We start from the raw sequence: 27501 nt of genomic DNA, 5'->3' as shown, positions 1-27501 counted from the left end.
AACTTGAACTAAGTACTGTAATATCTGTGATATTTTTATTTGTGTACTGTGTCTTTAAGGGTTTGGTGCACGCGCATGCGCAAGTGAGTTGGCGGGAAGTGTCAGTGTGCGAGAGTTGTGGCTAACAGCAGCTCGTGTATGTGTGTGCATTATTTTGAAACCAGTAGAAGTTACCGCTTGTTAATAAAGCGATTGAACGGCGCATCCTCGTCTGTGTGACTCCTTCTCACTGCGGGCATTACAGTATTATCAGGTGTCTTGCTAATAGATAGATAGATAGTACTTTATTGATTCCTTCAGGAAAATTAAAATTCCAGCAGCAGTGTACAGAGTTGAGATCAATTTAAAGAAAAAAGTAAATAATGGGGGTTTAAAAGGGAACAAAATAGAGAAATATTACAAAAAGAATAAAAACAATGGGAATAACAATATAACAGTAAAATAAGAATATAACAAGACAAAGTAGGCAGTAGTGACCATGTTATGAAAACGTATTGCACTGTTAATGTTTTGCATCCCCTGTCATCCTAATACCCCTGTCCCCCGTCCCAGAGAGGAGTTGTACAGTATAATGGTGTGTGGGACAAAGGAGTACTTGAGTCTATTAGTCCTGCACTTGGGATGAAGCAGTCTAGCACTGAACAGGCTCATCTGGCTACTAATAACGCTATGCAGAGGGTGACTGTCATCATCCAGGATGCTCACAAGTTTGTCCACAGTCCTCTTCTCTGCCACCGTCACCAGTGAGTCCAGTTTCATTCCGATTGTAGAACCGGCCCGCCTGATCAGTTTCTCAAGTCTGGAGCTGTCCTTAGATGTACTGCCCCTCCTAATGTACTGGAACTATCAAGATGTGTCAGTGTAAACAAAACAACTTGTGACGTCACTTTTGAAAGAGTCGTTTACTTTGATCCATTCATCGTCTTCCGCTTATCCGAAGTCGGGTCGCGGGGGCAGCAGCCTAAGCAAGGAAGCCCAGACTTTCCTCTGCCCAGCCACTTCGTCCAGCTACTCCCGGGGGATCATGAGGCGTTCCCAGGCCAGCCGGGAGACATAGTCTTCCCAACGTGTCCTACCGGTCGGACGTGCCCTAAACACCTCCCTAGGGAGGCGCTCGGGTGCCATCCTGACCAGATGCCAGAACCACCTCATCTGGCTCCTCTTGATGTGGAAGAGCAGCGGCTTTACTTTGACCTCCTCCCGGATGGCAGAGCTTCTCACCCTATCTCTAAAGGAGAGCCCCGCCACTCAGTGGAGGAAACTCATTTCGTCCGCTTGTACCTATGATCTTATCCTTTTGGTCATAACCCAAAGCTCAAGACCATACAGTTGTGATCAAAATGATTCAACCCCCACATAATTTGGGTGTTTTAGCAAGTTGGACATTTATTCCGTATTTTGTTTATAGTCATATCAAATAAAGATGTGTCAAATAGACAAATGCAACTTAAATTGTAACACAAAGGACATTTTTCTTGATATCTCATTGACAAAATGCTTCAACCCCCTAGTTACATGCATCTTTAGTACTTAGTAGAACACCCTTTGGCAGTAATTACGTCCTTCAAACGTGATACATAACCGGACACAAGCTTCTTGCAACGATCTACAGGTATTTTAGCCCATTCCTCTTGGGCAAAGAAAGGCCTCCAGTTCATTCATATTCTTGGGCTTGCGTGCTGCAACTGCCTTCTTCAAGTCCCACCACAGGTTTTCTATAGGATTTAGATCTGGCGACTGTGAAGGCCACTCCATAGTCTTCCAGCCCTTCTTCTGCAACCACTCTGATGTTGATTTGGAGGTATGTTCGGGATCGTTGTCCTGTTGGAAGGTCCAACGTCTCCCAAGCCTCAGCTTCATCACTGACTTCATGACATTTGCAGCTAATATATCCTGTTAGGAAATAGAATTCATAATGCCTTGAACGCGCTGGAGATTCCCGGTACCTGAGGCAGAGAAACAGCCCCAGAGCATGATTGACCCCCCACCATGCTTAACAGTAGGCAAGGTGTTCTTCTCTTTGTAAGCTTCATTTTTACTCCTCCAGACATAACGTTGATTCATAGGCCCAAAGAGTTCCAGTTTTGTCTCATCACTCCATAGAAAAGTTTCCCAAAACCTTTGGGGGTTGTCCAGATAATTTTTGGCATACTGGAGTCTATTTTTCCTGTGCCTGGTAGTCAGAAGTGGGGTGCGCATGGGAGTTCTGGCATGGAGGCCTTCATCTCGTAGTGCGCGCCTTATTGTCTGGGACGAAACCCGCGTTCCCCCCTCTGCAATGTCCTGTTGTAGTTCCTCAGCTGTTACCCGGGGGGTTTTCACCACTGTACGCTTCAAATACAGGACAGCGGTTGCACACAGCATCCTCTTTCTACCACGCCCAGGTAGTGTTTCCACTGTGCCTTTAACTTTAAACTTGCGAATTATGCTCCCAACTGTGTCTCTTGGAATGTGTAATGTATTTGCTATTTTCTTATATCCATATCCTTTCTTATGAAGAGACGTGTTTGACCACTCCCTGGACTTCACCATGTTGCAAATACACCATTGACCATCTACAAGAAGCTGATTGTCACAGTCTTTTTCAATCAGTTTAATTGTTGCTCGTTATGGTTCTAATTACATCTACAGGTGTTTTCAACACCTGATTGAAAAGACCTTATTCAAATTCTGTTCTTAAGAGTTATGATCTTCAAGGGGTTGAATAATTTTGTCAAAGAGATATTAAGAGAAATGACACTGTTTGGTATGTTACAAAATATGTTGTAATTCAAGTTGCATTTGTCCATATAAAGCATCTTTATTTGATATGACTATAAACAAAACACGGAATAAATGTCCAACTTGCTAAAACACCAAAATTGTGTGGGGGTTGAATAATTTTGCTCACAACTGTAGGTGAGGGTGGGAACGTAGATCGACCAGTAAATTGAGAGCTTTGCCTTCCGTCTCAGCTCCTTTTTCACCACAACGATCGATACAGCGTCCGCATTACTGAAGATGCTGCACCGATCAACCTGTCGATCTCACGATCCATTTCAGTGTCATCCAATAATGTTGTTCCATAACACCTGCTGCTTCTATTTGGATTTACACAAACACATCCATTCATCCATTCATTTTCTACCGCTTGTCCCTTTCGGGGTGCTGGAGCCTATCTCAGCTGCACTCGGGCAGAAGGTGGCGTACACCCTGGACAAGTCGCAACCTCATCACCTGTATATATATATATATATAATTGTGATTACCTATGGAGTATATTTGGAATCAATTGACAACAGGAAGTGGACTAAAGTCTTAGCAACTGTTATGTAAAAGAAAAGGGGTAGAATTAAATAAGCTCTGCTTCTTCCTACTCCTTTTCCAACATGTTGAAAAGAGAAACTGGAAATTGTGATGCATCATGTTGTATGCTTGCATGTTCGAAATAAATTCAATCAATCAATTAATGATTATCTATATAGCCCTAAATCACTAGTGTCTCAAAGGGCTGTACAAACCACAACACAAACCACAACGACATCCTCGGTAGAGCCAACATAAGGGCAAGGAAAACTCACACCCAGTGGGACGTCGGTGACAATGATGACTATGAGAAACCTTGGAGAGGACCGCATTGGGAACCGAAAGCAATGGATGTCGAGCGGGTCTAACATGATGATGTGACAGTTCAATCCATAGTGGATCCAACACAACCGTGAGAGTCCAGTCTAAAGTGGATCCAACACAGCAGAGAGAGTCCCATCCCCAGTGGAGCCAGCAGGAAACCATCCCAAGCGGAGGCGGTTCAGCAGCGCAAATTCAAACTTAACTCAAAAGAAAAAAAAAATAATAATAATTGTTTGGACACCCCAGTCTTACTTGGGGTGTCCAAACTGTCTGCAATTTTCCCCAACTTTTGTCCCCTGGTTCTTACTGGGAAGGAAGTTGTTTGGCATCTCTGCTTGACAGGCTCTTAGTTTTTATCATGACACAATACTGACCCCTGACCCTAAAAAAAAAAAGAAGTCCACTTTAGCAGAGGTGCTTGGAAAAAATGTTGAAAACCAAGCGGTGTCCCCAAAAAACCTCCAATACTATACCGATATTGGGGCCTTGAGTATTGACCGATACCGATATTGATCTGACAATATCACAGGAATCAAAGTACATAGTTTGACTATTTGGTAGTGTGAAATGTTAGAAAGTTTAATTGTAAATAATCAAATGTATATACTTGTTCTTATGCTTTCTGAGCTCACTATGTTCACTGCTGGCTGTACTGTTTCAATGTCCATTTCTCAGATGATATAATTGTTGATGACTGAAGTGCTGATATCAACCAAACCTAACCCCCCTGACATAACCCCCTCCACATCCCCCTCCCCGGATTGTAAATAATATAAATAATTCAATGTAAATATTCTGATGATTAACTTGTATTATGCTGATAGTATATACTGTATTTATACCATGAACTGATTAACTTCTTAAACAAGTTGAAAAACTTATTGGGGTGTTACCATTTAGTCGTCAATTGTACGGAATATGTACATAACTATCTACTAATAAAAGTCTCAATCAATTAATGAATCATATATATATATATATTTATAAATTGCATTTTATTTTAGTTACTTTATTGAGCATAGAACCCCCTGGTGTTGTTTTGTACTGTTTTTATGGATGTTTTGATCATTACTATTCCTTTGCTTATATGTAAATGTTGCATATTATAAAGGTTTGTAAAAAAATAAGTTTGTTCTAATAGATGTTATTAAACACAAAGATTTATATGAAAAATAAAATAAAAATAACGTGCTGTTTCTACAAACCCCATTTCCATACGAGTTGGGGAATTGTGTTAAATGTAAATATAGACGAAATACAATGATTTGCAAATCCTTTTCAACCCATATTCAGTTAAACATGCTACAAAGACAACATATTTGATGTTCAAACTTATAAACTTTTTTTTTTTTTGCAAATAATCATTAACTTTAGAATTTGATGCCAGCAACACGTGACAAAGAAGTTGGGAAAGCTGGCAATAAATACTGATAAAGTTGAGGAATGCTAAACAAACACTTATTTGGAACATCCCACAGGTGTGCAGGCTAATTGGGAACAGGTGGGTACCATCATTTGGTATAAAAACAGCTTCCCATAAAATGTTCAGTCTTTCACAAGAAAGGATGTCCACAACTGCGTGAGCAGATAGTCAAACAGTTTAAGAACAACGTTTCTCAAAGTGCAATTGCAAGAAATTTAGGGATTTCAACATCTACCTTACATATCTTTAAAAGGTTCAGAAAAGCTGGAGAAATCACTCCATGTAAGCGGCATGGCCAGAAACCAACATTGAATGACCGTGACCTTCGATCCCTCAGACGGCACTGTATCAAAAACCGACATTAATCTCTAAAGGATATCACCACATGGGCTCAGGAACACTTCAGAAAACCACTGTCAATAAATACAGTTTGTCGCTACATCTGTAAGTGCAAGTTAAAGCTCTACTGTGCAAAGCGAAGGCCGTTTATAAACAACATCCAGAAACGCCGAAGGCTTCTCTCGGCTCAACATCATCCAAGATAGACTGATGCAAAGTGGAAACGTGTTCTGTGGTATGAGTCCACTTTTCAAATAGGTTTTGGAAATATTAGACATTGTGTCATCCGGACCAAAGGGGAAGTGAACCATCCAGATGGTTATTGACACAAAGTTCAAAAGCCAGCATCTGTGATGGTATGGAGGTGCATTAGTGCCCAAGGCACGGGTAACTTACACATCTGTGGAGGCACCATTAATGCTGAAAGGTACATACAGGTTTTGGAACAACATATGCTGCCATCCAAGCGCCGTATTTTTCATGGACGCCCCTGCTTATTTCAGCAAGACAATGCCAAGCCACATTCAGCACGTGTTACAACAGCGTGGTTCCGTAAAAAAAGACTGCGGGTACTTTCCTGGCCCGCCTGCAGTCCAGACCTGTCTCCCATCGAGAATGTGTGGCGCGTTATGAAGGGTAAAATACGACAGTGGAGACCCCGGACTGTTGAACGACTAAAGCTCTACATAAAACAAGAATTGGAAATAATTCCACTTTCAAAGCTTCAACAATTAGTTTCCTCAGTTCCCAAACGTTTATTGAGTGTTGTTAAAAGAAAAGTTGATGTAACACAGTGGTGAACATGCCCTTTCCCAACTACTTTGGCAGGTGTTGCAGTCATGAAATTCCAAGTTAATTATTTGCAAAAAAAAATTAAGTTTAAATTTCTTGTCTTTGTAGTGCATTCAATTGAATATGGGTTGAAAAGGATTTGCAAATCATTGTATTCTGTTTTTATTTACTTCTAACACAATTTCCCAACTCATATGGATACGGGGTTTGTATTTGAAATAAGTGCCATCAACAAAACTAAGTACTATTATAGTAAACATATATAGATCTGATCCATTTATTAACTTCTTATTTAAAGACACATTTGAATGTGGTTATTTACCAATGCCTTATCTTTCTTCGAATCAACAGCAAAAACTAGGAACTCCAAATGCACGTGTTCTAGGGGTGCACAAACGATCCATTCACATCCGAATCATGATTCTTATCTATCAGGGTTCTAAATTGATTTTTTTTTTTTTTTACTTTTAATACAATAAAAAGCACAATTCAATTTGACAGAAAACATGTGCACTTTCTTGGCATCTTACAAAAACATTTTTGCACCCCCAGCTTATCTGAACCAAACTTTACACATCACTGCTGGAAATGGTTTCAATTCTGCCAACACTTTATTGACCATACTACAAAAAAGAGCTGTCAAAATACAAAAAAGACTAGATCCTGGGGGAGGAGGGGTCTGTTTTATTGTACTGTACTTGATAAAACACCCTAAATTAAGATTAACACTTATCTACAAAAGGCTTAAATTAGAAATAAGTATTTTATTCTGAAAATTAGCATCATTTAACTTGCATTTTTTAAATCAATCATACTTGAGATGTTGCTGAATCTTCAAACATGATTTTTTTATGATGGAAAGCTAAAATCTATTCGAACAGTTATTTTCTCAATTTTAACCAAACTAGAATAGAAAAATTATTAATGCTAAAATCAAGATTTGTCAATTAATATAAGTAAATAGCTCCAAAACTAGTAACATTTCTAGAATTAAATTTTAAATCTTGGCAAGTGGCAAATAATTTGCAATGCAATCTTGAGGCATAAACCAAGTTGACATACATTTGCTGGCTAAACCTGTTCATCCAGGCCCTCCGCCTCGCTTCTTTGTATGGGTGATTCTCTTGCTTCACAGCCCTTCTTTTTGTGTGTAAAATACACGTACAACAGTGTGAAAAATTGTTTTATTTCCCAAAACCCCCCAAAACATTTTATAACAGAAAAAATTACATCTGTTTATATCGAACGGTTGCCTTGGAAACAGGGGCTGCACCATGTGGGCTTTAACTGGTCTACAATATCTACAAATCGGGTGAACCCAAAGAGTATAAATTGGAAGGAATTAAGTTTTGTCTGAAAATAATCAAATTAAAAAATGTGGGCAGGAAAAAAGGTGCAATATTTTTGTAAATATCAATCATTGTCATGATGGGAAAATAATGGATAACACATGATTTGTTTCATCAGGCTTGACAGAGACGCAAAGTGCATCCACCACTGATTGTGGAACAGACTCGCGCGTGCTCTTCTGTGTCTCTAAAAACAACCGTCTTAAAAGTTTAAAAAAAACAAGTTGAAAATAAACACCGATGGTGTCATTCTTTATATTTTAATGTTACAATATGCAAAACATTTCCCATCTACAAAACATGCAAGTCGCACATATACTGTAATACTCTAAAAACATCCCAAACATACATTTTTATTGAAAAGCCAACCTAAAACAGAAAAGATTTGTACAGCGAGGCATCACTATAATCAGTGCACCTGTTACTTATTCCCAACAGGAGGTGAGTGCCACACAGCAGAGCTGGTGCGTTTAAAGTAGCGAGGTTTGCTCTTGTAAAAGATGTTCTCCAGCTTTGGTGCCTCGATCGAGCCAAAGAAAGAGTCCAAGTCAGGAGGACTGAAGTACTGTTTCCTTATTATCTTTTGTAGATTGTGACCTGAAAAGACAAAATATTAAATTGAAACAACACATTTAGTAACCTTTAGTTTAAGACATGGGTCCTCAAGTATGACGTTCCTTCAGAACATCATAATAAAATCATACGTTATGAGTCAGTCCCACAAATGTTGACATCAACAATTAATTGTCAAATAAGATTACAATGCACTCCATATTTGTTGTTCATTTCACGCTGATTTTAAAAAACTCATGAAGTTGTTATTCATGTTACATAGATGTGTTTACAGATAAACAACCTGAACACACAAAAGTACAGTTTTACTTCTGGATTAAACACTATTGATTTGAATAAATCATTTGAGTCTTGTCATGTGGGTGGAGTTACATGTGCTGGCACTTACTACCAGAATGACCAGAAAAGCAGAACTGATTAAAACTACATGACAACATAAACATATCGTAGTTATTCTGGTTAAAATACAAAAATAATCCAACAGTTCTCATTTTCAAACAACTATATGTTTATCTTCTAAAAAGGTTAGAACATACCTTCTGCCCAAGACGGAATTTGCTTTTTTGGAGCAGACTCGTCATCAGTAGAATCATCGCTGTTTTGGTCCATACCATAGTCTTCTGAATTTTTCGGCATAGTCTTCGCGTTCTTGCCACCCTTTGGAGTGATCAAGTACGTCGTATGTGGGGATTTCTGAACAGGGAGACACAATTATTATTTGAGTATTTATACCATTTAAATACATATAGGAAAAAATGTGCACTTAAGTATCAGTATGGCAATAGACAATTCTTCCACATTTACCTCCATATCTACAGTGACATTGAGTCCACAGCTTTTTCCTACAGGTGTGGTCATTACAGAACGCTGCAGAGATTGAGAACACAAAAAATAATAATTATGAAGCTGATTTAAAGTTTATAACCAAAAATAGTGTCTAGTTATAGGCAAATTATGTTTGTTAGAAAGCATCATTTTGTGAGAATTAATGAACGTATCTGACAGTTTAGATTTCTTTCCATCTAGTCCAGGGGATCCCAAAGTCCTGCCAAGTCTTTAGATTTCGCTCGGCAAATGGTGGAATCCAGTTTTAATACATATTTATTTTGACCTCTTTCAAGCTCAGACAATCATTTATGGAATGTGTGCTATGCTAAGTTGTGACCATCACCAATCTTATTTGCACCAATAAAAGAGTCTGGTTGCCACATTTACACAGATGCCTAGAGGGTGCTAACTTTTCAATGTATTTTACGCAGTATAACCTGCCCTCTTATGGTTTTTTGGGCGCAATGACCTACACTTACACTTGGACCAATATTCGATGTTAATCAACCAATGAATGAAAATTAACTTGATAACTTAGCCATGTGTGTTTAAGGGCTGCAAGAGCGGTCACGCTTTGCATCGGTTTCAGCAGCTGCAGACATTTGTATCATAGCGTAATAAAAGAAAGGCAGTGAAGCGTCTTGTCATTCATTAGGTGTGTGTGTTGAGAGCCGGGTTGGCGAGCATGACATTATGCAACAAGTTAGCTCATGACAACCAACGCAACAGTAGCGATATTATAAATCGGAAGAAAAAAAGATGATGAAACAAATGCCACTAGACCAGTGTGGGAATATCTCAGTTTTAAACCTCTGGAACAAGATGAGCTTACCAACGCTCAGGAGACAGTTTTCCGAAAGTGGTGCCAACAAAACAATCAAATAGGACAAACTTGCATGCCATGCCCACTTGAAAGAGAACCACCCAACTCAGCATTTCCAATTGGTAAAAGACATGCACAGTCCACACTTTTGGTGAACAAAGTCTGCGCAAACAAAACTGTGCAAAATGGTGTGCACTCACAGAAAGCGTTACCCACTATATCGCCAAATACATGTTGCCCTTTAATAGCGTTGAAAAGCTAACATTTCGACAAACATTGCAAACAGATATTTATAATGTCATGTCATGATGGTGTTCATCGCTCGGAATCTGCCAGACTTCATTTTTTTGGCATATTAATATATCTGCTTGTAATGTAAGGTTTATATTGTTACTGTGCACTTTTGTTTACAAAGGTCCTAATTAGACTCCAAGTTAAGCAATGTTCAACTCTACCTCTGCCTGCATGTTCAACATTAAAGTCCAACTTTGTTTGTCAATACTTTATTCAGCCATTTTATTTATTGTTTTGGTTGTGTATGTTGTCAAACCCATCTTAACAGAGACGGAACATATTTTATTGCTTTTGGTTGTGATATGTCTTCGAGTGCCAAATTTGGCTAACAGAAAGAATATACTTTGTTTGTTTGTTTTATTTAACTTGGAGATTTAAAAGTTTACATTCCAAATACAATGTTAAAATATACAAATCATACAAATTTATTGCATTTGAAAGGATGTACATTAGGGCTGGGTGATATACGCGATACATTGCGGGTTTGTCTCTGTGGGATATAGAAAATGACAATATCGTGATATTCGAGTATACGTTCTCACGCAGTTGCTTTTAGCTGCGGGAATTACACTACAGGCTCTTCCCACTCCTTCTTGTGTCTCCTTCTCACAGACAGCAAACGCACAAACTTACACACGTCACATACGTATACGCCCTCACAGAGCAGAGAGGTAGCAGACTGGGTAACGTTAGCTGTGATGCTAAAGCAGCCGTGCGAGTGGTAATACGAGAGAAAGAAGGTGCGAATGTGGTAACAAGTGAAGGAAGACTTAATTCCCAAGAAAAACAGCATCATCTGGCGGTGTTTGACTTCAAGCGGGAAGATATCGAATGGACAACGTTAATTTGTCAAGTGTGGGGCAAAAGCGTTGCTACCAAAAGTAGCATGACTGCTAATATGTAGCATCATTTGAAAAGTCACCTGCTAATAACTTTAATAAATACAGTTTTGGTCAGTTGACTTAGTTGATTTCCTTCTCTGCATGAAAGTGTAAAATGAGCATATATTAATGCGGTATGAACAATAATGTTTTAATGTAGACACATAGAATCATCATACTGCTGTGATTATATGTATCAAGTGTTAATTCAAGGCTGAGGCAAACTATCAAGATGTACAGTGGGGCAAAAAAGGATTTAGTCAGCCATCGATTGTGCAAGTTCTCCCACTTAAAATGATGACAGAGGTCTGTTATTTTCATCATATGTACACTTGAAATGTGAGAGACAGAATGTGAAAAAAATAATAATCCGGGAATTCACATTGTAGGAATTTTAAAGAATTTATTCGTAAATTTTGGTTGAAAATAAAATTCAACTCAATACTTTGTAAAATAATCTTTGTTGGCAATAACAGAGGTCAAACGATTACTATAGGTCTTTAACAGGTTTGCACACACAGTAGCTGGTATTTTGGCCCATTCCCCTATGCAGATCTTCTCGAGAGCAGTGATGTTTTGGGGCTGTCGCCGAGATTAGTTTCACATTTAAAGTTGATTGCTGATATGAATGGACTTTTACACCACATTCTAATTACACAAGTTTTAGCAGTATAACATAATGACTGAGAGAAACTCTGGTTGCAGGAAAACATGCAGCTTTTCTGACTATAATTGAACCTTCACCTACCGAAAATGCTAACTTTTGGCCACAAAGTTTGTTGCTGCTTGGTGACATTCGTCTAGTGCATGCAAAGTAAGATATGCCAAACCTTTGTTATAATTCTGAATATAGTGGCTAACAGTTTGTGAAACTTTACATTTTCTGAGATTTTCAATTCAAACTTTTCATAAACATAAGCCATTATAATCAAAATTACATCTGACTTTGCATTTAATAATATCACATGTTGATAAATGTTACATTCTTGTGTAATTTGTACATGATTAAATCCTACAGAAGAATATACAGTTCTTATGTTTACAAAAAAGTTATTATATTTCTATGCTACGTATGTGCCTCTTGAAAAATCAGTCGGCTTTGCAAGGTCATGTTACCTCTAAACCAAGGGTCTCAAACTCAATTTACCTGGGGGCCACTGGATGCAGAAACTGGGTGAGGCTGGGCCACAAGAAACGATTTCTTAAAAAAATCTAACATGCACTTTTTAATAAATTCATCCTCTATGAATGGCTTTCCCGTCCTAGCATTGCTAGGAATACAAAATACAGCACTATGTCATCAGTTTCTGATTTATTAAATTGTATAACAGTGCAAAATATTGCTCATTTGTAGTGGTCTTTCTTGAACTATTTGGAAAAAAAGATATAAAAATAACAAAAAAATGTGTTGAAAAATAAACAAGTAATTCAATTATAAATAAAGATGTCTACACATAAAAGTAATAATCAACTTAAAGTGCCCTCTTTGGGGATTGTAATAGAGATCCATCTGGATTCATGAACTTAATTCTAAACATTTCTTCACAAAAAAACATGTCCATGGAACATGTCCACAAAAAATCTAGCCGTCAACACTGAATATTGCTTTGTTGCATTTCTTTTCAGTTTGTGAACTTGCATTCATATTTTGCATATTTTGTTGACGTGTTATCCAACAAATTATTAAGTATTTATGACTGACTGCTATTTTTTAGAATGTTTTTGATAAATCTCACTTAGCCCTTGGCAGACCTTCATGTAGCGTACCATCTATAAGAGAACTACTGCTCTACAACCCGTCATTGCGCACATAACACAACTAAAGTGACAACATCTAATCATGTCGTGCGAGACTTGTGCAGAACGTCCTCGGTGGCTACAAGACGTACTTGGTCAACAGCAATATAGGTCACTCTGAGGGTGGCCGTATAAACAACTTTAACACTGTTATAAATATGCGCCACACTTTGAACCCACACCAAACAAGAATGACAAACAAATTTTGGGAGAACATCCGCACACTAACACAACTTAAACACAAGAGAACAAATACCCAGAACACCTTGCAGTCCTAACTCTCCGGGCTACAATATACACAACCTCAACCGACTCAAGTAGGGAGGGTAGGGGTGTGGGGGGTCGGTATTAGCGTGGGTGTGTGTATTGTAGCACGGAAGAGTCAGGGCTGCATGGGATTCTGGGTAATTGTTCTGTTGGGTTTATGTTGTGTTACGATGCGGATGTTCTCCTGAAATGTGTTTGTCATTCTTGTTTGGTGTGGGTTCAGTCTGGCACATATTTGTAACAGTTTTAAAGTTTTTTTTACGGCCACCCTCAGTGTGACCTGTGTAGCTGTTGATCACATATATCATGCAATAACACACGTGCGTCTTGCATGGCCAGATGCAACATAAAACTGGGCTTGCACGCTGCCAGTTCAGGATGTAGGGGACGCAAAAGGCAGTGCCATTATGGCACTCCCTGAATATTGTTGATATGGTATAAATCAGCCGTGCGAGTGGTAATACGAGAGAAAGAAGGTGCGAATGTGGTAACAAGTGAAGGAAGACTTAATTCCCAAGAAAAACAGCATCATCTGGCGGTGTTTGACTTCAAGCGGGAAGATATCGAATGGACAACGTTAATTTGTCAAGTGTGGGGCAAAAGCGTTGCTACCAAAAGTAGCATGACTGCTAATATGTAGCATCATTTGAAAAGTCACCTGCTAATAACTTTAATAAATACAGCTTTGGTCAGTTGACTTAGTTGATTTCCTTCTCTGCATGAAAGTGTAAAATGAGCATATATTAATGCGGTATGAACAATAATGTTTTAATGTAGACACATAGAATCATCATACTGCTGTGATTATATGTATCAAGTGTTAATTCAAGGCTGAGGCAAACTATCAAGATGTACAGTGGGGCAAAAAAGGATTTAGTCAGCCATCGATTGTGCAAGTTCTCCCACTTAAAATGATGACAGAGGTCTGTTATTTTCATCATATGTACACTTGAAATGTGAGAGACAGAATGTGAAAAAAATAATAATCCGGGAATTCACATTGTAGGAATTCTAAAGAATTTATTCGTAAATTTTGGTTGAAAATAAAATTCAACTCAATACTTTGTAAAATAATCTTTGTTGGCAATAACAGAGGTCAAACGATTACTATAGGTCTTTAACAGGTTTGCACACACAGTAGCTGGTATTTTGGCCCATTCCCCTATGCAGATCTTCTCGAGAGCAGTGATGTTTTGGGGCTGTCGCCGAGATTAGTTTCACATTTAAAGTTGATTGCTGATATGAATGGACTTTTACACCACATTCTAATTACACAAGTTTTAGCAGTATAACATAATGACTGAGAGAAACTCTGGTTGCAGGAAAACATGCAGCTTTTCTGACTATAATTGAACCTTCACCTACCGAAAATGCAAACTTTTGGCCACAAAGTTTGTTGCTGCTTGGTGACATTCGTCTAGTGCATGCAAAGTAAGATATGCCAAACCTTTGTTATAATTCTGAATATAGTGGCTAACAGTTTGTGAAACTTTACATTTTCTGAGATTTTCAATTCAAACTTTTCATAAACATAAGCCATTATAATCAAAATTACATCTGACTTTGCATTTAATAATATCACATGTTGATAAATGTTACATTCTTGTGTAATTTGTACATGATTAAATCCTACAGAAGAATATACAGTTCTTATGTTTACAAAAAAGTTATTATATTTCTATGCTACGTATGTGCCTCTTGAAAAATCAGTCGGCTTTGCAAGGTCATGTTACCTCTAAACCAAGGGTCTCAAACTCAATTTACCTGGGGGCCACTGGATGCAGAAACTGGGTGAGGCTGGGCCACAAGAAACGATTTCTTAAAAAAATCTAACATGCACTTTTTAATAAATTCATCCTCTATGAATGGCTTTCCCGTCCTAGCATTGCTAGGAATACAAAATACAGCACTATGTCATCAGTTTCTGATTTATTAAATTGTATAACAGTGCAAAATATTGCTCATTTGTAGTGGTCTTTCTTGAACTATTTGGAAAAAAAGATATAAAAATAACAAAAAAATGTGTTGAAAAATAAACAAGTAATTCAATTATAAATAAAGATGTCTACACATAAAAGTAATAATCAACTTAAAGTGCCCTCTTTGGGGATTGTAATAGAGATCCATCTGGATTCATGAACTTAATTCTAAACATTTCTTCACAAAAAAACATGTCCATGGAACATGTCCACAAAAAATCTAGCCGTCAACACTGAATATTGCTTTGTTGCATTTCTTTTCAGTTTGTGAACTTGCATTCATATTTTGCATATTTTGTTGACGTGTTATCCAACAAATTATTAAGTATTTATGACTGACTGCTATTTTTTAGAATGTTTTTGATAAATCTCACTTAGCCCTTGGCAGACCTTCATGTAGCGTACCATCTATAAGAGAACTACTGCTCTACAACCCGTCATTGCGCACATAACACAACTAAAGTGACAACATCTAATCATGTCGTGCGAGACTTGTGCAGAACGTCCTCGGTGGCTACAAGACGTACTTGGTCAACAGCAATATAGGTCACTCTGAGGGTGGCCGTATAAACAACTTTAACACTGTTATAAATATGCGCCACACTTTGAACCCACACCAAACAAGAATGACAAACAAATTTTGGGAGAACATCCGCACACTAACACAACTTAAACACAAGAGAACAAATACCCAGAACACCTTGCAGTCCTAACTCTCCGGGCTACAATATACACAACCTCAACCGACTCAAGTAGGGAGGGTAGGGGTGTGGGGGGTCGGTATTAGCGTGGGTGTGTGTATTGTAGCACGGAAGAGTCAGGGCTGCATGGGATTCTGGGTAATTGTTCTGTTGGGTTTATGTTGTGTTACGATGCGGATGTTCTCCTGAAATGTGTTTGTCATTCTTGTTTGGTGTGGGTTCAGTCTGGCACATATTTGTAACAGTTTTAAAGTTTTTTTTACGGCCACCCTCAGTGTGACCTGTGTAGCTGTTGATCACATATATCATGCAATAACACACGTGCGTCTTGCATGGCCAGATGCAACATAAAACTGGGCTTGCACGCTGCCAGTTCAGGATGTAGGGGACGCAAAAGGCAGTGCCATTATGGCACTCCCTGAATATTGTTGATATGGTATAAATCGACAGGGGCTTCGAGAGAATTGGTGCCCTGAAATTTAGGGGTCTCCCGGGAAAATTGAGGACGTGGGCAAGTAAGACGCTGTCAAGCGCTGTTCATATTACACTCGCGGGCCGCACCAACATAAAATTATATCAAAGCGCGGGCCGCATAATAACATCTCAATTGGCCCGGGCCACATATTTGAGACCCCTGCGCTAAACCAGTGGTTCCCAAAGTGGGCGCTACCGCCCCCCTGGGGGCGGTGGAAAGATCTGGGGGGGCGGTGAGGAAGAAGGGGGCGGTAGGGGGGCGGCAGTCCGAAGTCAGAAGTTCGAACGTTTGTTTGACGATTTGTACACAACACGTGCAGCAGGACGAGTCAGTGGACGACGCATCAGGGTCCGGTTACCACACGCCAACATCATATTTAGTAGAACGGGGCTTCAGTGCAGTCGCCTTGCTTCTTTCCAAGCAAAGAAACCGACTGAAAATTACTGACCGCGGGGATCTACGACTTCTTCTTAGTGAGTTCCAGCCTGATGTTGAGAAGCTTATGTCCCTGCACCAAACACATCCATCCCATTAATATTAAGTGTGAGACAATGAAGGTTACTGGTGGAATGTTTATTTACCATTCTGTTGCTGAAACAGTTAAAACTGCTAAAAAATAAATTGGTTTACTAAATTGGGTTTTATTTGTGAAATACACATTTGTGTTTAACCTCTCTTTTCAAATTGCAGCATACCAAATATCAAGAAAGAGGTGTTTGTTTCCATATGTGTCTGGGGGGGGGGGGGGGGGGCGCGCTAGGAATTCACTGGGGAGCCAAGGGGGCGCCAGCCTGCAAAAAGTTTGGGAACCATTGCGCTAAACTAAACCAAACAAAATCAATTCCCATTCCTACTGTTCTATTAAACCACATAAAATGGTAACATAAGCTAGCAAATTGTGTCGTTGTTATATTTTTTAGTTTGAAAATTGTAACTTTCAGCAAGTTACAAAGAAACCCTTTACCTTATTAATTGATTAATTATTTACTTTTAGGCCATTTCTGTTTTACACTGAAAATCTTTGTTTTTGGCTCTCGGCTCAATGGCCAAATTTCACTTTGGCCCTTGGAGGCAAAAAGTTTGCACAAAACTGATCTTGTTAGGGTTACCTCTAGTATTACATAGGATGTTTAATTTATAGAATTAAAACATTTTTAAAGTAAAATTAGATTAATGTTACCTCAATATCCACAGTCACATTCAGGTTTGCAGCAGTCTTCTAAAATCAACAAGTGAAAGAGAGGGACAAATATTTTAATATTTCAATCAGCTATGAAGACAATTCAAACAAAACAATAATATGGTTTAGGTCATACACAATTACCAATAACATCAGTCATGAAAAGTTGTGTTTAGAGGGGTGCCTTGTCTTTTATGAAAACAGAGATCATATACGCTAATTAGTATATTAGTTACATGTGCGTTGGCAGCCTGTAGAGCAGCAACAGCTGTGGCGGCGGCAGCTTCTCTTTCTTTAGCAGCTTTCTCCTCAGCAGCTAATCTCTGCTCCTCCTCCTGGTGGAACAATAAAACCTTCATAACATGAAATGACAAATCCCTAGACTACCACTACTTCTAAATACTAGCAGTTCCTGTGTTGATCTTTCAGGACGTAATCACGAAACCATCTGTGCTGTGCTGGACTTCGGCGTTAGCCGAGCTTCACATATTGTTGGTTAAGTGGCTTCTAACACAATTCAGGACCAACCGTCTGATGCCATATTGTTCTAACTTTTTAAGATATAATTAACTGTGCCAAACCTTTGTTCAAGTAATAAACTCTGCAGCTGCACACTGTTTATCATTTATTGTATTGGTATACTCTTCCGCTATTTCGATTAATGCCATCGATTTGGCTTTATATTGTAGTGGCTGTTCGCGAGTGTTCCACTTTTATGATTTTGTCCAATCTGTTGCTAAACAATTTTTCAATATTTAAAAAAAAAAAAAAAAAAATTGGCATAAGTCCTGTAAATTGGTACAACTTTAGCTATTTTTATTTTGTTTGGGAATATGCCTATTTAAAATTCCATCCATCCATTTCCTACCGCTTGTCCCTTTTGGGGTGTCGGGAGGGTCACTGGAGCCTATCTCAGCTGCATTTAGGCGGTATGTTAAATCATATACATTAAAGGTTCTAAAATCTCTAAATTGGATTTACATTTATTCACAATGTTGATAATATGCCCTTCTGTCATGTCAGTGAGGAACAGAGTTGGGATTTCTGTCTTTGGTGTCATACTTGTGAAGTAGTTATTAAGGCTTTTAACGAATTGGTTCATACTGTCATTTTTCAGGGGGCAGATAAAGTGAAATTTGAGTAGGGCTGGACAATTAATTGAATAAAAATTTTGATTATGGCTTGTCACAATTATTAAAATATAATAATCGCAACAGGCATGCAAATTCCGAAGCCCGTGGCGATGAAACAGATGAGGAGCGAATGAGTAAAAAGAGGATGTGTACTAGAAGTCTGGAACCTCAACATGGTTGCTATTTTTATTGCCAAAGTGCAAGTATGCTTATTCAATAATCACTAAACTCTATAGAAGTAAGGCATATGATTTCTGGATTCACATAAACACGGACAAAGTCACATATTTCGGCAATAAAACGGAATTCACTGATGAACGCAAAAATATCAGGGAAATTGACATACATGTAAGTGAAATGTTGTCATTGTGAACAGAACAGACAAACAGGAACAATCCATGCACCCACAACACATCTCATCTGCTTGTTTTGTTGTAACAATATTATTGATGTTACATTAATCTACAAACTGTGGTCGCAAATTGAGCGGCTCGCTTTTTTTTAACAGCCTAAGTCGTCTCTTTACACGTCAAGCTCAGAACAACAACAAATTTTCCCCTTCACAATAATAACCTGGTACGGCACATCCGGTCTGACTGGGCTAACAAAAAAAAACATACTTTACACAAGCATATGTATTACCTAGTACCTGAAGAACATATTGATACATTTACACAATTATAATGTTTTGTGAAGATTTTTGCATTTAAATTAAATTTCCTTAGACACACAAAAAAAATCATACTCTATGGTGGTAAAATAAGTGTATATGGTAAAAAAATGAATTAAAAACAAACTGAAAAAAACTAAATGTTTCTCTTTTCTAAATTGCTGTTATTTAAATTTGTTGTGATTGCTATCATTTTACTTTTTCTGGTTTATATTTGTTGCTCATTTTTAACCCATTTTTTTCCAACTATATTTAAAGTTGAGTTTTGGTGGTTCAATAAATACTCATGTTTTTAAATTAATGAATAATTGTGATTACAATATCAATCAAAATAATTATGATTATTATTTTTGCCATGTTTAATCTAGCCCTCGAAACTAATCAATTTAATTTATTGATAGCCTGGTAATATGTTGGCAGTGCAGAAGATTCTAGATAATAGCACAGATCTCCTCACCTGTCTTTTTTTCTCAAGCGCTTTTATTTTTTCTTCCATCTCTTTTCTCTCCTTCTCTCGAGCAGCTCTCTGCAGTTCCTGTTGCAGAGTGAGAGCCTTCTCTTTTTCCGCTTGCTCCCTGAAAATTAACATTACATCAGATGTATACCACATCCACCAAAGCTCAAAAGTTCACGTCTATTCCCTGACAACTATGTAAAAAATGATCGTAACCTTTCAGCATTAGCTTGGCGTTCTCTTTCCAGCTCTTTTTCACGCTCCTGCTCCCTTTTCAGCTCCAACGCTCTGCGAGCTTCAGCCAGCTTTTTAGCTTTTATTTCTTCCTCTTTGGCCTTCTTAACCAGCAACTCTTGTTGGCGCTTCTCCTCATCCTAAAATTAAAAACACACACAATTACTAAAACATGGAGTTGGCAAAGAGTGATGGATACATATCTGGAGTCATAGAAACAAACTCCTGCACAGAGAAAAAGGGTGACGTTTTTCAAAAACAATTGAAAATTAAATTTTCTTTGACATATCAAAAATCACCATGAAATGGGACTGTCAAGCACACAATTGTAAGTCTAGTAGTTCTTTTACCGCTTGCTGTATCTTCTTCTTTTTAGTTTCTTCTTCCAGCTTGCGTTTCAGCTCAAGCTCCTCCTGCCGTTTGATGGCAATTCTCTTTTTGGCCTTCTCCTCAGCCTGACGCTGCATTCATTGACCATCAACATTGTAAATTGACATGTTTTTAGTCCACTCGCCACAAAGAGCATTTTTTAAGAAACATGCTTACCTTATCATTTTTCTCATCAATATTGGCCATTTTTTGTTCAACCTTCTTTTTCTTTTCCTCTTCTCTCTGTTCTTCTTTTATTTTGGCCTCAAGCACCTTTCTTAGCCTATCATCCCTCTTCCTGTAGAGCAATTGTAAAGCTATAAAAACAGCAACACCACATTTCTTTAAATTCAGGACATATTTCATTGGAGCGTCAACCTTTTGAATTCTTGTTGTTTCTTTTTCTTCTCCTCCTCCATTTTTCTCATTCGTTCCTCTTCTTGTTCCTGCTTCTTTTTAAGTGCCTCCAACTTTTGACGCTCTTTGGTCTGTGAAAGAAAAGTAGTTTCATTAGTACAATAAAAATTAAACATTGGAGCAGGTGAAAAGTATTTAAGAAAATATTGGTGCAGTACTATGGGAACCTTTCACCTCTTAAAGTTAAATAATTGACAGCAGGCATATGAGTGCACCATTACAGACATTGTTGCAATTTTTTGATAAAGTAATTCTATATGGTGTTTATTCAAGTGTACAGACTAGACTTATTTTCTCTGAAGGTGCAGAAACACAGTGGCTTAGCTATATGAATTACAGTATACATTAGAAACATATATCCATCCATCCATTTTCTACCGCTTATTCCCTTTCGGGGTCGCGGGGGGCGCTGGCGCCTATCTCAGCTACAATCGGGCGGAAGGCGGGGTACACCCTGGACAAGTCGCCATCTCATCGCAGGGCCAACACAGATAGACAGACAACACTCACACTCACATTCACACACTAGGGCCAATTTAGTGTTGCCAATCAACCTATCCCCAGGTGCATGTCTTTGGAAGTGGGAGGAAGCCGGAGTACCCGGAGGGAACCCACGCATTCACGGGGAGAACATGCAAACTCCACACAGAAAGATCCCGAGCCTGGATTTGAACCCAGGACTGCAGGACCTTCGTATTGTGAGGCAGACGCACTAACCCCTCTGCCACCGTGAAGCCATATACTATGGAGAAAAATTGGATTTTGATACCATGATGATTCTTGTAAATCTACCCCATTAAAAAGATATGAACGTTCCAGAATTTAAATAAAAGGTTAAAAAATATTTTAATTTGTTGATAAAAACAAGTATTTGATTCCAATGCAAAATGTCAGTACTTGATGGAGAAGACCTTGTGGGCAAGCACAGGGGTCAGATTTTTTTTGTGGTTGGTCACCAGGGTTGCAAAAATTTGGTCAGATATCAACCCAAAGGATTTCCTCATCCATGTTTGACAATAGGCCCAATACTGTTGTTGGGCATAAATTGACCATTTCCCCTCTCCCAAACACATTAAAGGGGAACATTATCACCAGACCTATGTAAGCGTCAATATATACTTTGATGTTGCAGAAAAAAGACCATATATTTTTTTAACCGATTTCCGAACTCTAAATGAGTGAATATTGGCGAATTAAACGCCTTTCTGTTTATCCCTCAATGAGCGACGGCGTCAGAACGTGACGCCACATCGGTACTGAACGCCATTTTCCCCTACCACATCACACGCATCGAGTCAAATCAGCTCTGTTATTTTCCGTTTTTTCGACTGTTTTCTGGTACCTTGGAGACATCATGCCTCGTCGGTGTGTTGTCGGAGGGTGAAACAACACGATCAGGGACGGATTCAAGTTGATTTACGTAGAATGTGCATCGATTAGCATGGCATGCTAATCGATGCTAACATGCTATTTAGGTTAGCTGTGTACATATTGCAGCATTATGCCTCATTTGTAGCTATATTTAAATCTAGCCTTCCCCTCCATCCACATTTAATGCCAAACAAACACTTAGCAATCGACGGATTTAAGTTGCTCCAGTGTCAAGAGATACGGAAGACCCTCGTTTGTTTTTTACCGGCGATGCTACAACAGAAATGGCACAGAGATGACAAGAATGCCTGGATATCCTGCGACACTCAAAGCAGATGCATTCCCAACGATAAAGTCAACGAAATCACAAAGGTGAGTGTTGTTGATGTTTTTGACTTATGTGCTAATCAGACATATTTGGTCACGGCATGACTGCCAGCTAATTGATGCTAACATGCTATTTAGGCTACCTGTATGTATATATGAAACTATATTTACATCCAGGGTTTCCTTCCACCCACATTTAATGCGAAACAAACACTTACTAATCAACGGATTTAAGTTGATCCAGTGTCAATGCGAAAGTCCTGATCGTTTGGTCTGCACATTTTACCGGCGATGCAAACGCAGACATGCATGGCCTAGCCTCAATAGTTATTCGCTCAATAGCTTCAGTTTCTTCTTCAATTTCGTTTTCGCTATCTTCCTCCATACTCTAACCATCCGTTTCAATACATGCGTAATCTGTTGAATCGCTTAAGCCGCTGAAATCCGAGTCTGAATCCGAGCTAATATCGCTATATCTTGCTGTGCTATTCGCCATTGTTTGTATTGGAATCGCTACGTGACGTCACACGGAAATGGACAGTGGCTTAAGCAAATAGCGAAAATCAAGCACTTTAGAGCTTTTTTTAGGGATATTCCGGGACGAGTAAAATTTTGAAAAAAACTTCCATCCATCCATCATCTTCCGCTTATCCGAGGTCGGGTCGCGGGGGCAACAGCCTAAGCAGGGAAACCCAGACTTCCCTCTCCCCAGCCACTTCGTCTAGCTCTTCCCGGGGGATCCCGAGGCGTTCCCAGGCCAGCCGGGAGACATAGTCTTCCCAACGTGTCCTGGGTCTTCCCCGTGGCCTCCTACCGATTGGACGTGCCCTAAACACCTCCCTAGGGAGGCGTTCGGGTGGCATCCTGACCAGATGCCCGAACTACCTCATCAGGCTGCTCTCGATGTGAAGGAGCAGCGGCTTTACTTTGAGTTCCTCCCGGATGGCAGAGCTTCTCACCCTATCTCTAAGGGAGAGCCCCGCCACACGGCGGAGGAAACTCATTTCGGCCGCTTGTACCCGTGATCTTATCCTTTCGGTCATGACCCAAAGCTCATGACCATAGGTGAGGATGGGAACGTAGATCGACCGGTAAATTGAGAGCTTTGCCTTCCGGCTCAGCTCCTTCTTCACCACAACGGATCGGTACAACGTCCGCATTACTGAAGACGCTGCACCGATCCGCCTGTCGATCTCAAGATCCACTCTTCCCTCACTCGTGAACAAGACTCCTAGGTATTTGAACTCCTCCACTTGGGGCAGGGTCTCCTCCCCAACCCGGAGATGGCATTCCACCCTTTTCCGGGCGAGAACCATGGACTCGGACTTGGAGGTGCTGATTCTCATTCCGGTCGCTTCACACTCGGCTGCGAACCGATCCAGCGAGAGCTGAAAATCCCGGTCAGATGAAGCCATCAGGACCACATCATCTGCAAAAAGCAGAGACCTAATCCTGCGGTTGCCAAACCGGAACCCCTCAACGCCTTGACTGCGCCTAGAAATTCTGTCCATAAAAGTTATGAACAGAATCGGTGACAAAGGACAGCCTTGGCGGAGTCCAACCCTCACTGGAAATGTGTTCGACTTACTGCCGGCAATGCGGACCAAGCTCTGGCACTGATCGTACAGGGAACGGACCGCCACAATAAGACAGTCCGATACCCCATACTCTCTGAGCACTCCCCACAGGACTTCCTGAGGGACACGGTCGAATGCCTTCTCCAAGTCCACAAAGCACATGTAGACTGGTTGGGCAAACTCCCATGCACCCTCAAGAACCCTGCCGAGAGTATAGAGCTGGTCCACAGTTCCACGACCAGGACGAAAACCACACTGTTCCTCCTGAATCCGAGGTTCGACTATCCGACGTAGCCTCCTCTCCAGTACACCTGAATAAACCTTACCGGGAAGGCTGAGGAGTGTGATCCCACGATAGTTGGAACACACCCTCCAGTCCCCCTTCTTAAAGAGAGGAACCACCACCCCGGTCTGCCAATCCAGAGGTACCGCCCCCGATGTCCACGCGATGCTGCAAAGTCTTGTCAACCAAGACAGCCCCACAGCATCCAGAGCCTTAAGGAACTCCGGGCGGGTCTCGTCCACCCCTGGGGCCTTGCCACCGAGGAGCTTTTTAACTACCTCAGCGACCTCAGCCCCAGAAATAGGAGAGTCCACCACAGATTCCCCAGGCACTGCTTCCTCATAGGAAGACGTGTTGGTGGGATTGAGGAGGTCTTCGAAGTATTCCTTCCACCTATCCACAACATCCGCAGTTGAGGTCAGCAGAACACCATCCGCACCATACACGGTGTTGATAGTGCACTGCTTCCCCTTCCTGAGGCGGCGTATGGTGGTCCAGAATCGCTTCGAAGCCGTCCGGAAGTCGTTTTCCATGGCTTCCCCGAACTCCTCCCATGTCCGAGTTTTTGCCTCCGCGACCGCTGAAGCTGCACACCGCTTGGCCTGTCGGTACCTGTCCACTGCCTCCGGAGTCCTATGAGCCAAAAGGACCCGATAGGACTCCTTCTTCAGCTTGACGGCATCCCTCACCGCTGGTGTCCACCAAGGGGTTTTAGGATTGCCGCCCCGACAGGCACCAACTACCTTGCGGCCACAGCTCCGATCTGCCGCCTCGACAATAGAGGTGCGGAACATGGTCCACTCGGACTCAATGTCCAGCACCTCCCTCGTGACATGTTCAAAGTACTTCCGGAGGTGGGAATTGAAACTTTGTCTGACAGGAGACTCTGCCAGACGTTCCCTCCAGACCCTCACAATGCGTTTGGGCCTCCGAGGTCTGTCCGGCATCCTCCCCCACCATCGCAGCCAACTCACCACCAGGTGGTGATCGGTAGAAAGCTCCGCCCCTCTCTTCACCAGAGTGTCCAAAACATGAGGCCGCAAATCCGATGACACAACTACAAAGTCGATCATGGAACTGCGGCCTAGGGTGTCCTGGTGCCAAGTGCACATATGGACACCCTTATGTTTGAACATGGTGTTTGTTATGGACAAACTGTGACGAGCACAAAAGTCCAATAACATAACACCACTCGGGTTCAGATCCGGGCGGCCATTCTTCCCAATCACGCCTCTCCAGGTTTCACTGTCGTTGCGAACGTGAGCGTTGAAGTCTCCCACTAGGACAAGGGAATCACCCGGGGGAGCACTTTCCAGTACTCCCTCGAGTGTTCCCAAAAAGGGTGGGTACTCTGAACTGCTGTTTGGTGCATAAGCACAAACAACAGTCAGGACCCGTCCCCCCACCCGAAGGCGGAGGGAGGCTACCCTTTCGTCCACCGGGTTGAAGCCCAACGTACAGGCTTTGAGCCGGGGAGAAACAAGAATTGCCACCCCAGCCCGTCGCCTCTCACTGCCGGCAACGCCAGAGTGGAAGAGGGTCCAATCCCTCTCGAGAGAAGTGGTTCCAGAGCCCTTGCTGTGCGTCGAAGTGAGTCCGACTATATCCAGCCGGAATTTCTCGACTTCGCGCACTAGCTCAAGCTCTTTCCCCCCCAGTGACTCGACGTTCCACGTCCCAAGAGCTAGCTTCTGTAGCCGAGGATCGGACCGCCAAGTGCCCTGCCTTCGGCTGTCGCCCAGCTCACATTGCACCCGACCTCTATGGCCCCTGCTATGGGTGGTGAGCCCATTGGAGGGGTGACCCATGTTGCCTCTTCGGGCTGTGCCCGGCCGGGCCCCATGGGAACAGGCCCGGCCACCAGGCGCTCGACATCGTGCCCCACCTCCGGGCCTGGCTCCAGAGGGGGCCCCGGTGACCCGCGTCCGGGCGAGGGAAATCTGGGTCCATGATTTTTCTTCTTCATAAAGGTCTTCGAGCTGCTCTTTGTCTGAACCCTCACCTAGAACCTGTTTGCCTTGGGAGACCCTACCAGGGGGCTTTATGCCCCCGGACAACATAGCTCCTAGGATCATTGGGACACGCAAACTCCTCTAGCACGATAAGGTTGCAGCTCAGAGAGGAAAAAACTTCAAAAAATAAAATAAGCCACTGGGAAGTGATTTTTATTGGTTTTAACCCTTCTAAAATTGTGATAATGTTCCCCTTTAAGTGATTTGATGCCAAAGAGCTCAATTTTGGTCTCATGTGACCACATCACTTCCCCCTAGTCTTGTCTAGTCATTCGGGTGTTGGAACTTGAAGGTGTTGAGGATCTTGCAGGCACAATCTTTAACAGCAAAGTGTGTTCCTAATGTGTTTCTTGTTGACTGAGATCATTAACCAGCTCTTACCCTGTAATTCAGTTGTTATATCACACCTTCCTCACACTCATCCCTATTAAATCTTACATTGCGTTTCAGAGCGAGGGCGATTTATTGATATTTTCTATCTCTCCAATTTATGAACTATCGCGCCAATAGTGGCCTCAAATACAAATACATTTATAACCTTTATCTAATGTTATTTTTATGGATTTTTTTTTTTTACATTCTGTCTCTCTCTGTTACAATAAAACTGCACTTAAAAATTGGACTATGTATACCTTTTAAAGGGGTAAACTTACATTTACAGGGGATCAAATAAGTATTTTCCTCACTGTGTAAAAGTATACATTTTATTAAGCAAATATATTTTCAAATTGAATTCAAATGAAACTTCTCTTCTGAAACACTATCTAATATTAATTGTATTGTATAAACTGTACATACAGTTATAATGTATTGCTGTTACAAATCAATAACCATGTCAAAGTATGAAGATCGTGGCACATAATTTACTGTATTGTGTACACTAAAAGTTTGGTTTGATGCAAAAACAGTTTTGATGCTACAGATAATGAACATTAGTGTCCCACAATATGCTATTAGCTAAGAAGTGCAGTTAGGGATAAGGGTGTAAGGCCTCTCACATATGGACACTGCAAAGGCAGTGCTCGATAACAGACACATTGAAGAGCTTAGACGTCTATAAGTTAGCAACAGGAAGAAGTGTGGCTTTTGTTAGGTGGTAAATGAGGAGGCACATCAAGCTACCCTATGACAGAAATCACCAAATGCCCACCAACACACAGTGCTTTGACACTTACCACTATGGTGGTGCTCAACTGTGGACAGATTAAACAACAAATATGTTTCAGGAAGCAGTACTCATTAAAGCTAGATATAAACAATAATCAAAATACCCATAGGTATTATCATTTGAAAAAGTTAGTGTGCAAATGTACTTTGAATGTGCAGAGGAACTTCTGAAATAAC

At 40.7% G+C, this 27501-nt stretch overlaps 1 protein-coding gene across 2 annotated transcripts in view; it reads right to left on the bottom strand.

Moving 5' to 3' along the window:
- Nucleotides 1–7333: 7333 nt before the first annotated feature.
- Nucleotides 7334–27501, bottom strand: part of incenp (inner centromere protein) — a 41701-nt gene continuing 21533 nt past the window's right edge. The window contains exons 11-21 of one of the 2 annotated variants that reach the window (XM_061917209.1): nt 27333–27350; nt 20549–20658; nt 20348–20468; nt 20152–20262; nt 19784–19941; nt 19571–19688; nt 17547–17645; nt 17311–17349; nt 8890–8952; nt 8622–8778; nt 7334–8109 (exon numbers count right to left, since the gene is read on the bottom strand). In XM_061917209.1, the coding sequence (XP_061773193.1) occupies nt 7934–8109; nt 8622–8778; nt 8890–8952; nt 17311–17349; nt 17547–17645; nt 19571–19688; nt 19784–19941; nt 20152–20262; nt 20348–20468; nt 20549–20658; nt 27333–27350 (1170 nt within the window). In that variant the 3' untranslated portion in view covers nt 7334–7933. The remainder of the gene's footprint in view (nt 8110–8621; nt 8779–8889; nt 8953–17310; nt 17350–17546; nt 17646–19570; nt 19689–19783; nt 19942–20151; nt 20263–20347; nt 20469–20548; nt 20659–27332; nt 27351–27501) is intronic. The other variant, XM_061917210.1, reaches the window with a different exon arrangement.

Source organism: Nerophis ophidion, linkage group LG12, assembly GCF_033978795.1.
Source record: "Nerophis ophidion isolate RoL-2023_Sa linkage group LG12, RoL_Noph_v1.0, whole genome shotgun sequence".
Taxonomy (NCBI): Eukaryota; Metazoa; Chordata; class Actinopteri; order Syngnathiformes; family Syngnathidae; genus Nerophis; species Nerophis ophidion.
Note: the sequence above shows the minus strand (reverse complement) of the source record. Positions and strands in the feature narration are given on the sequence as shown.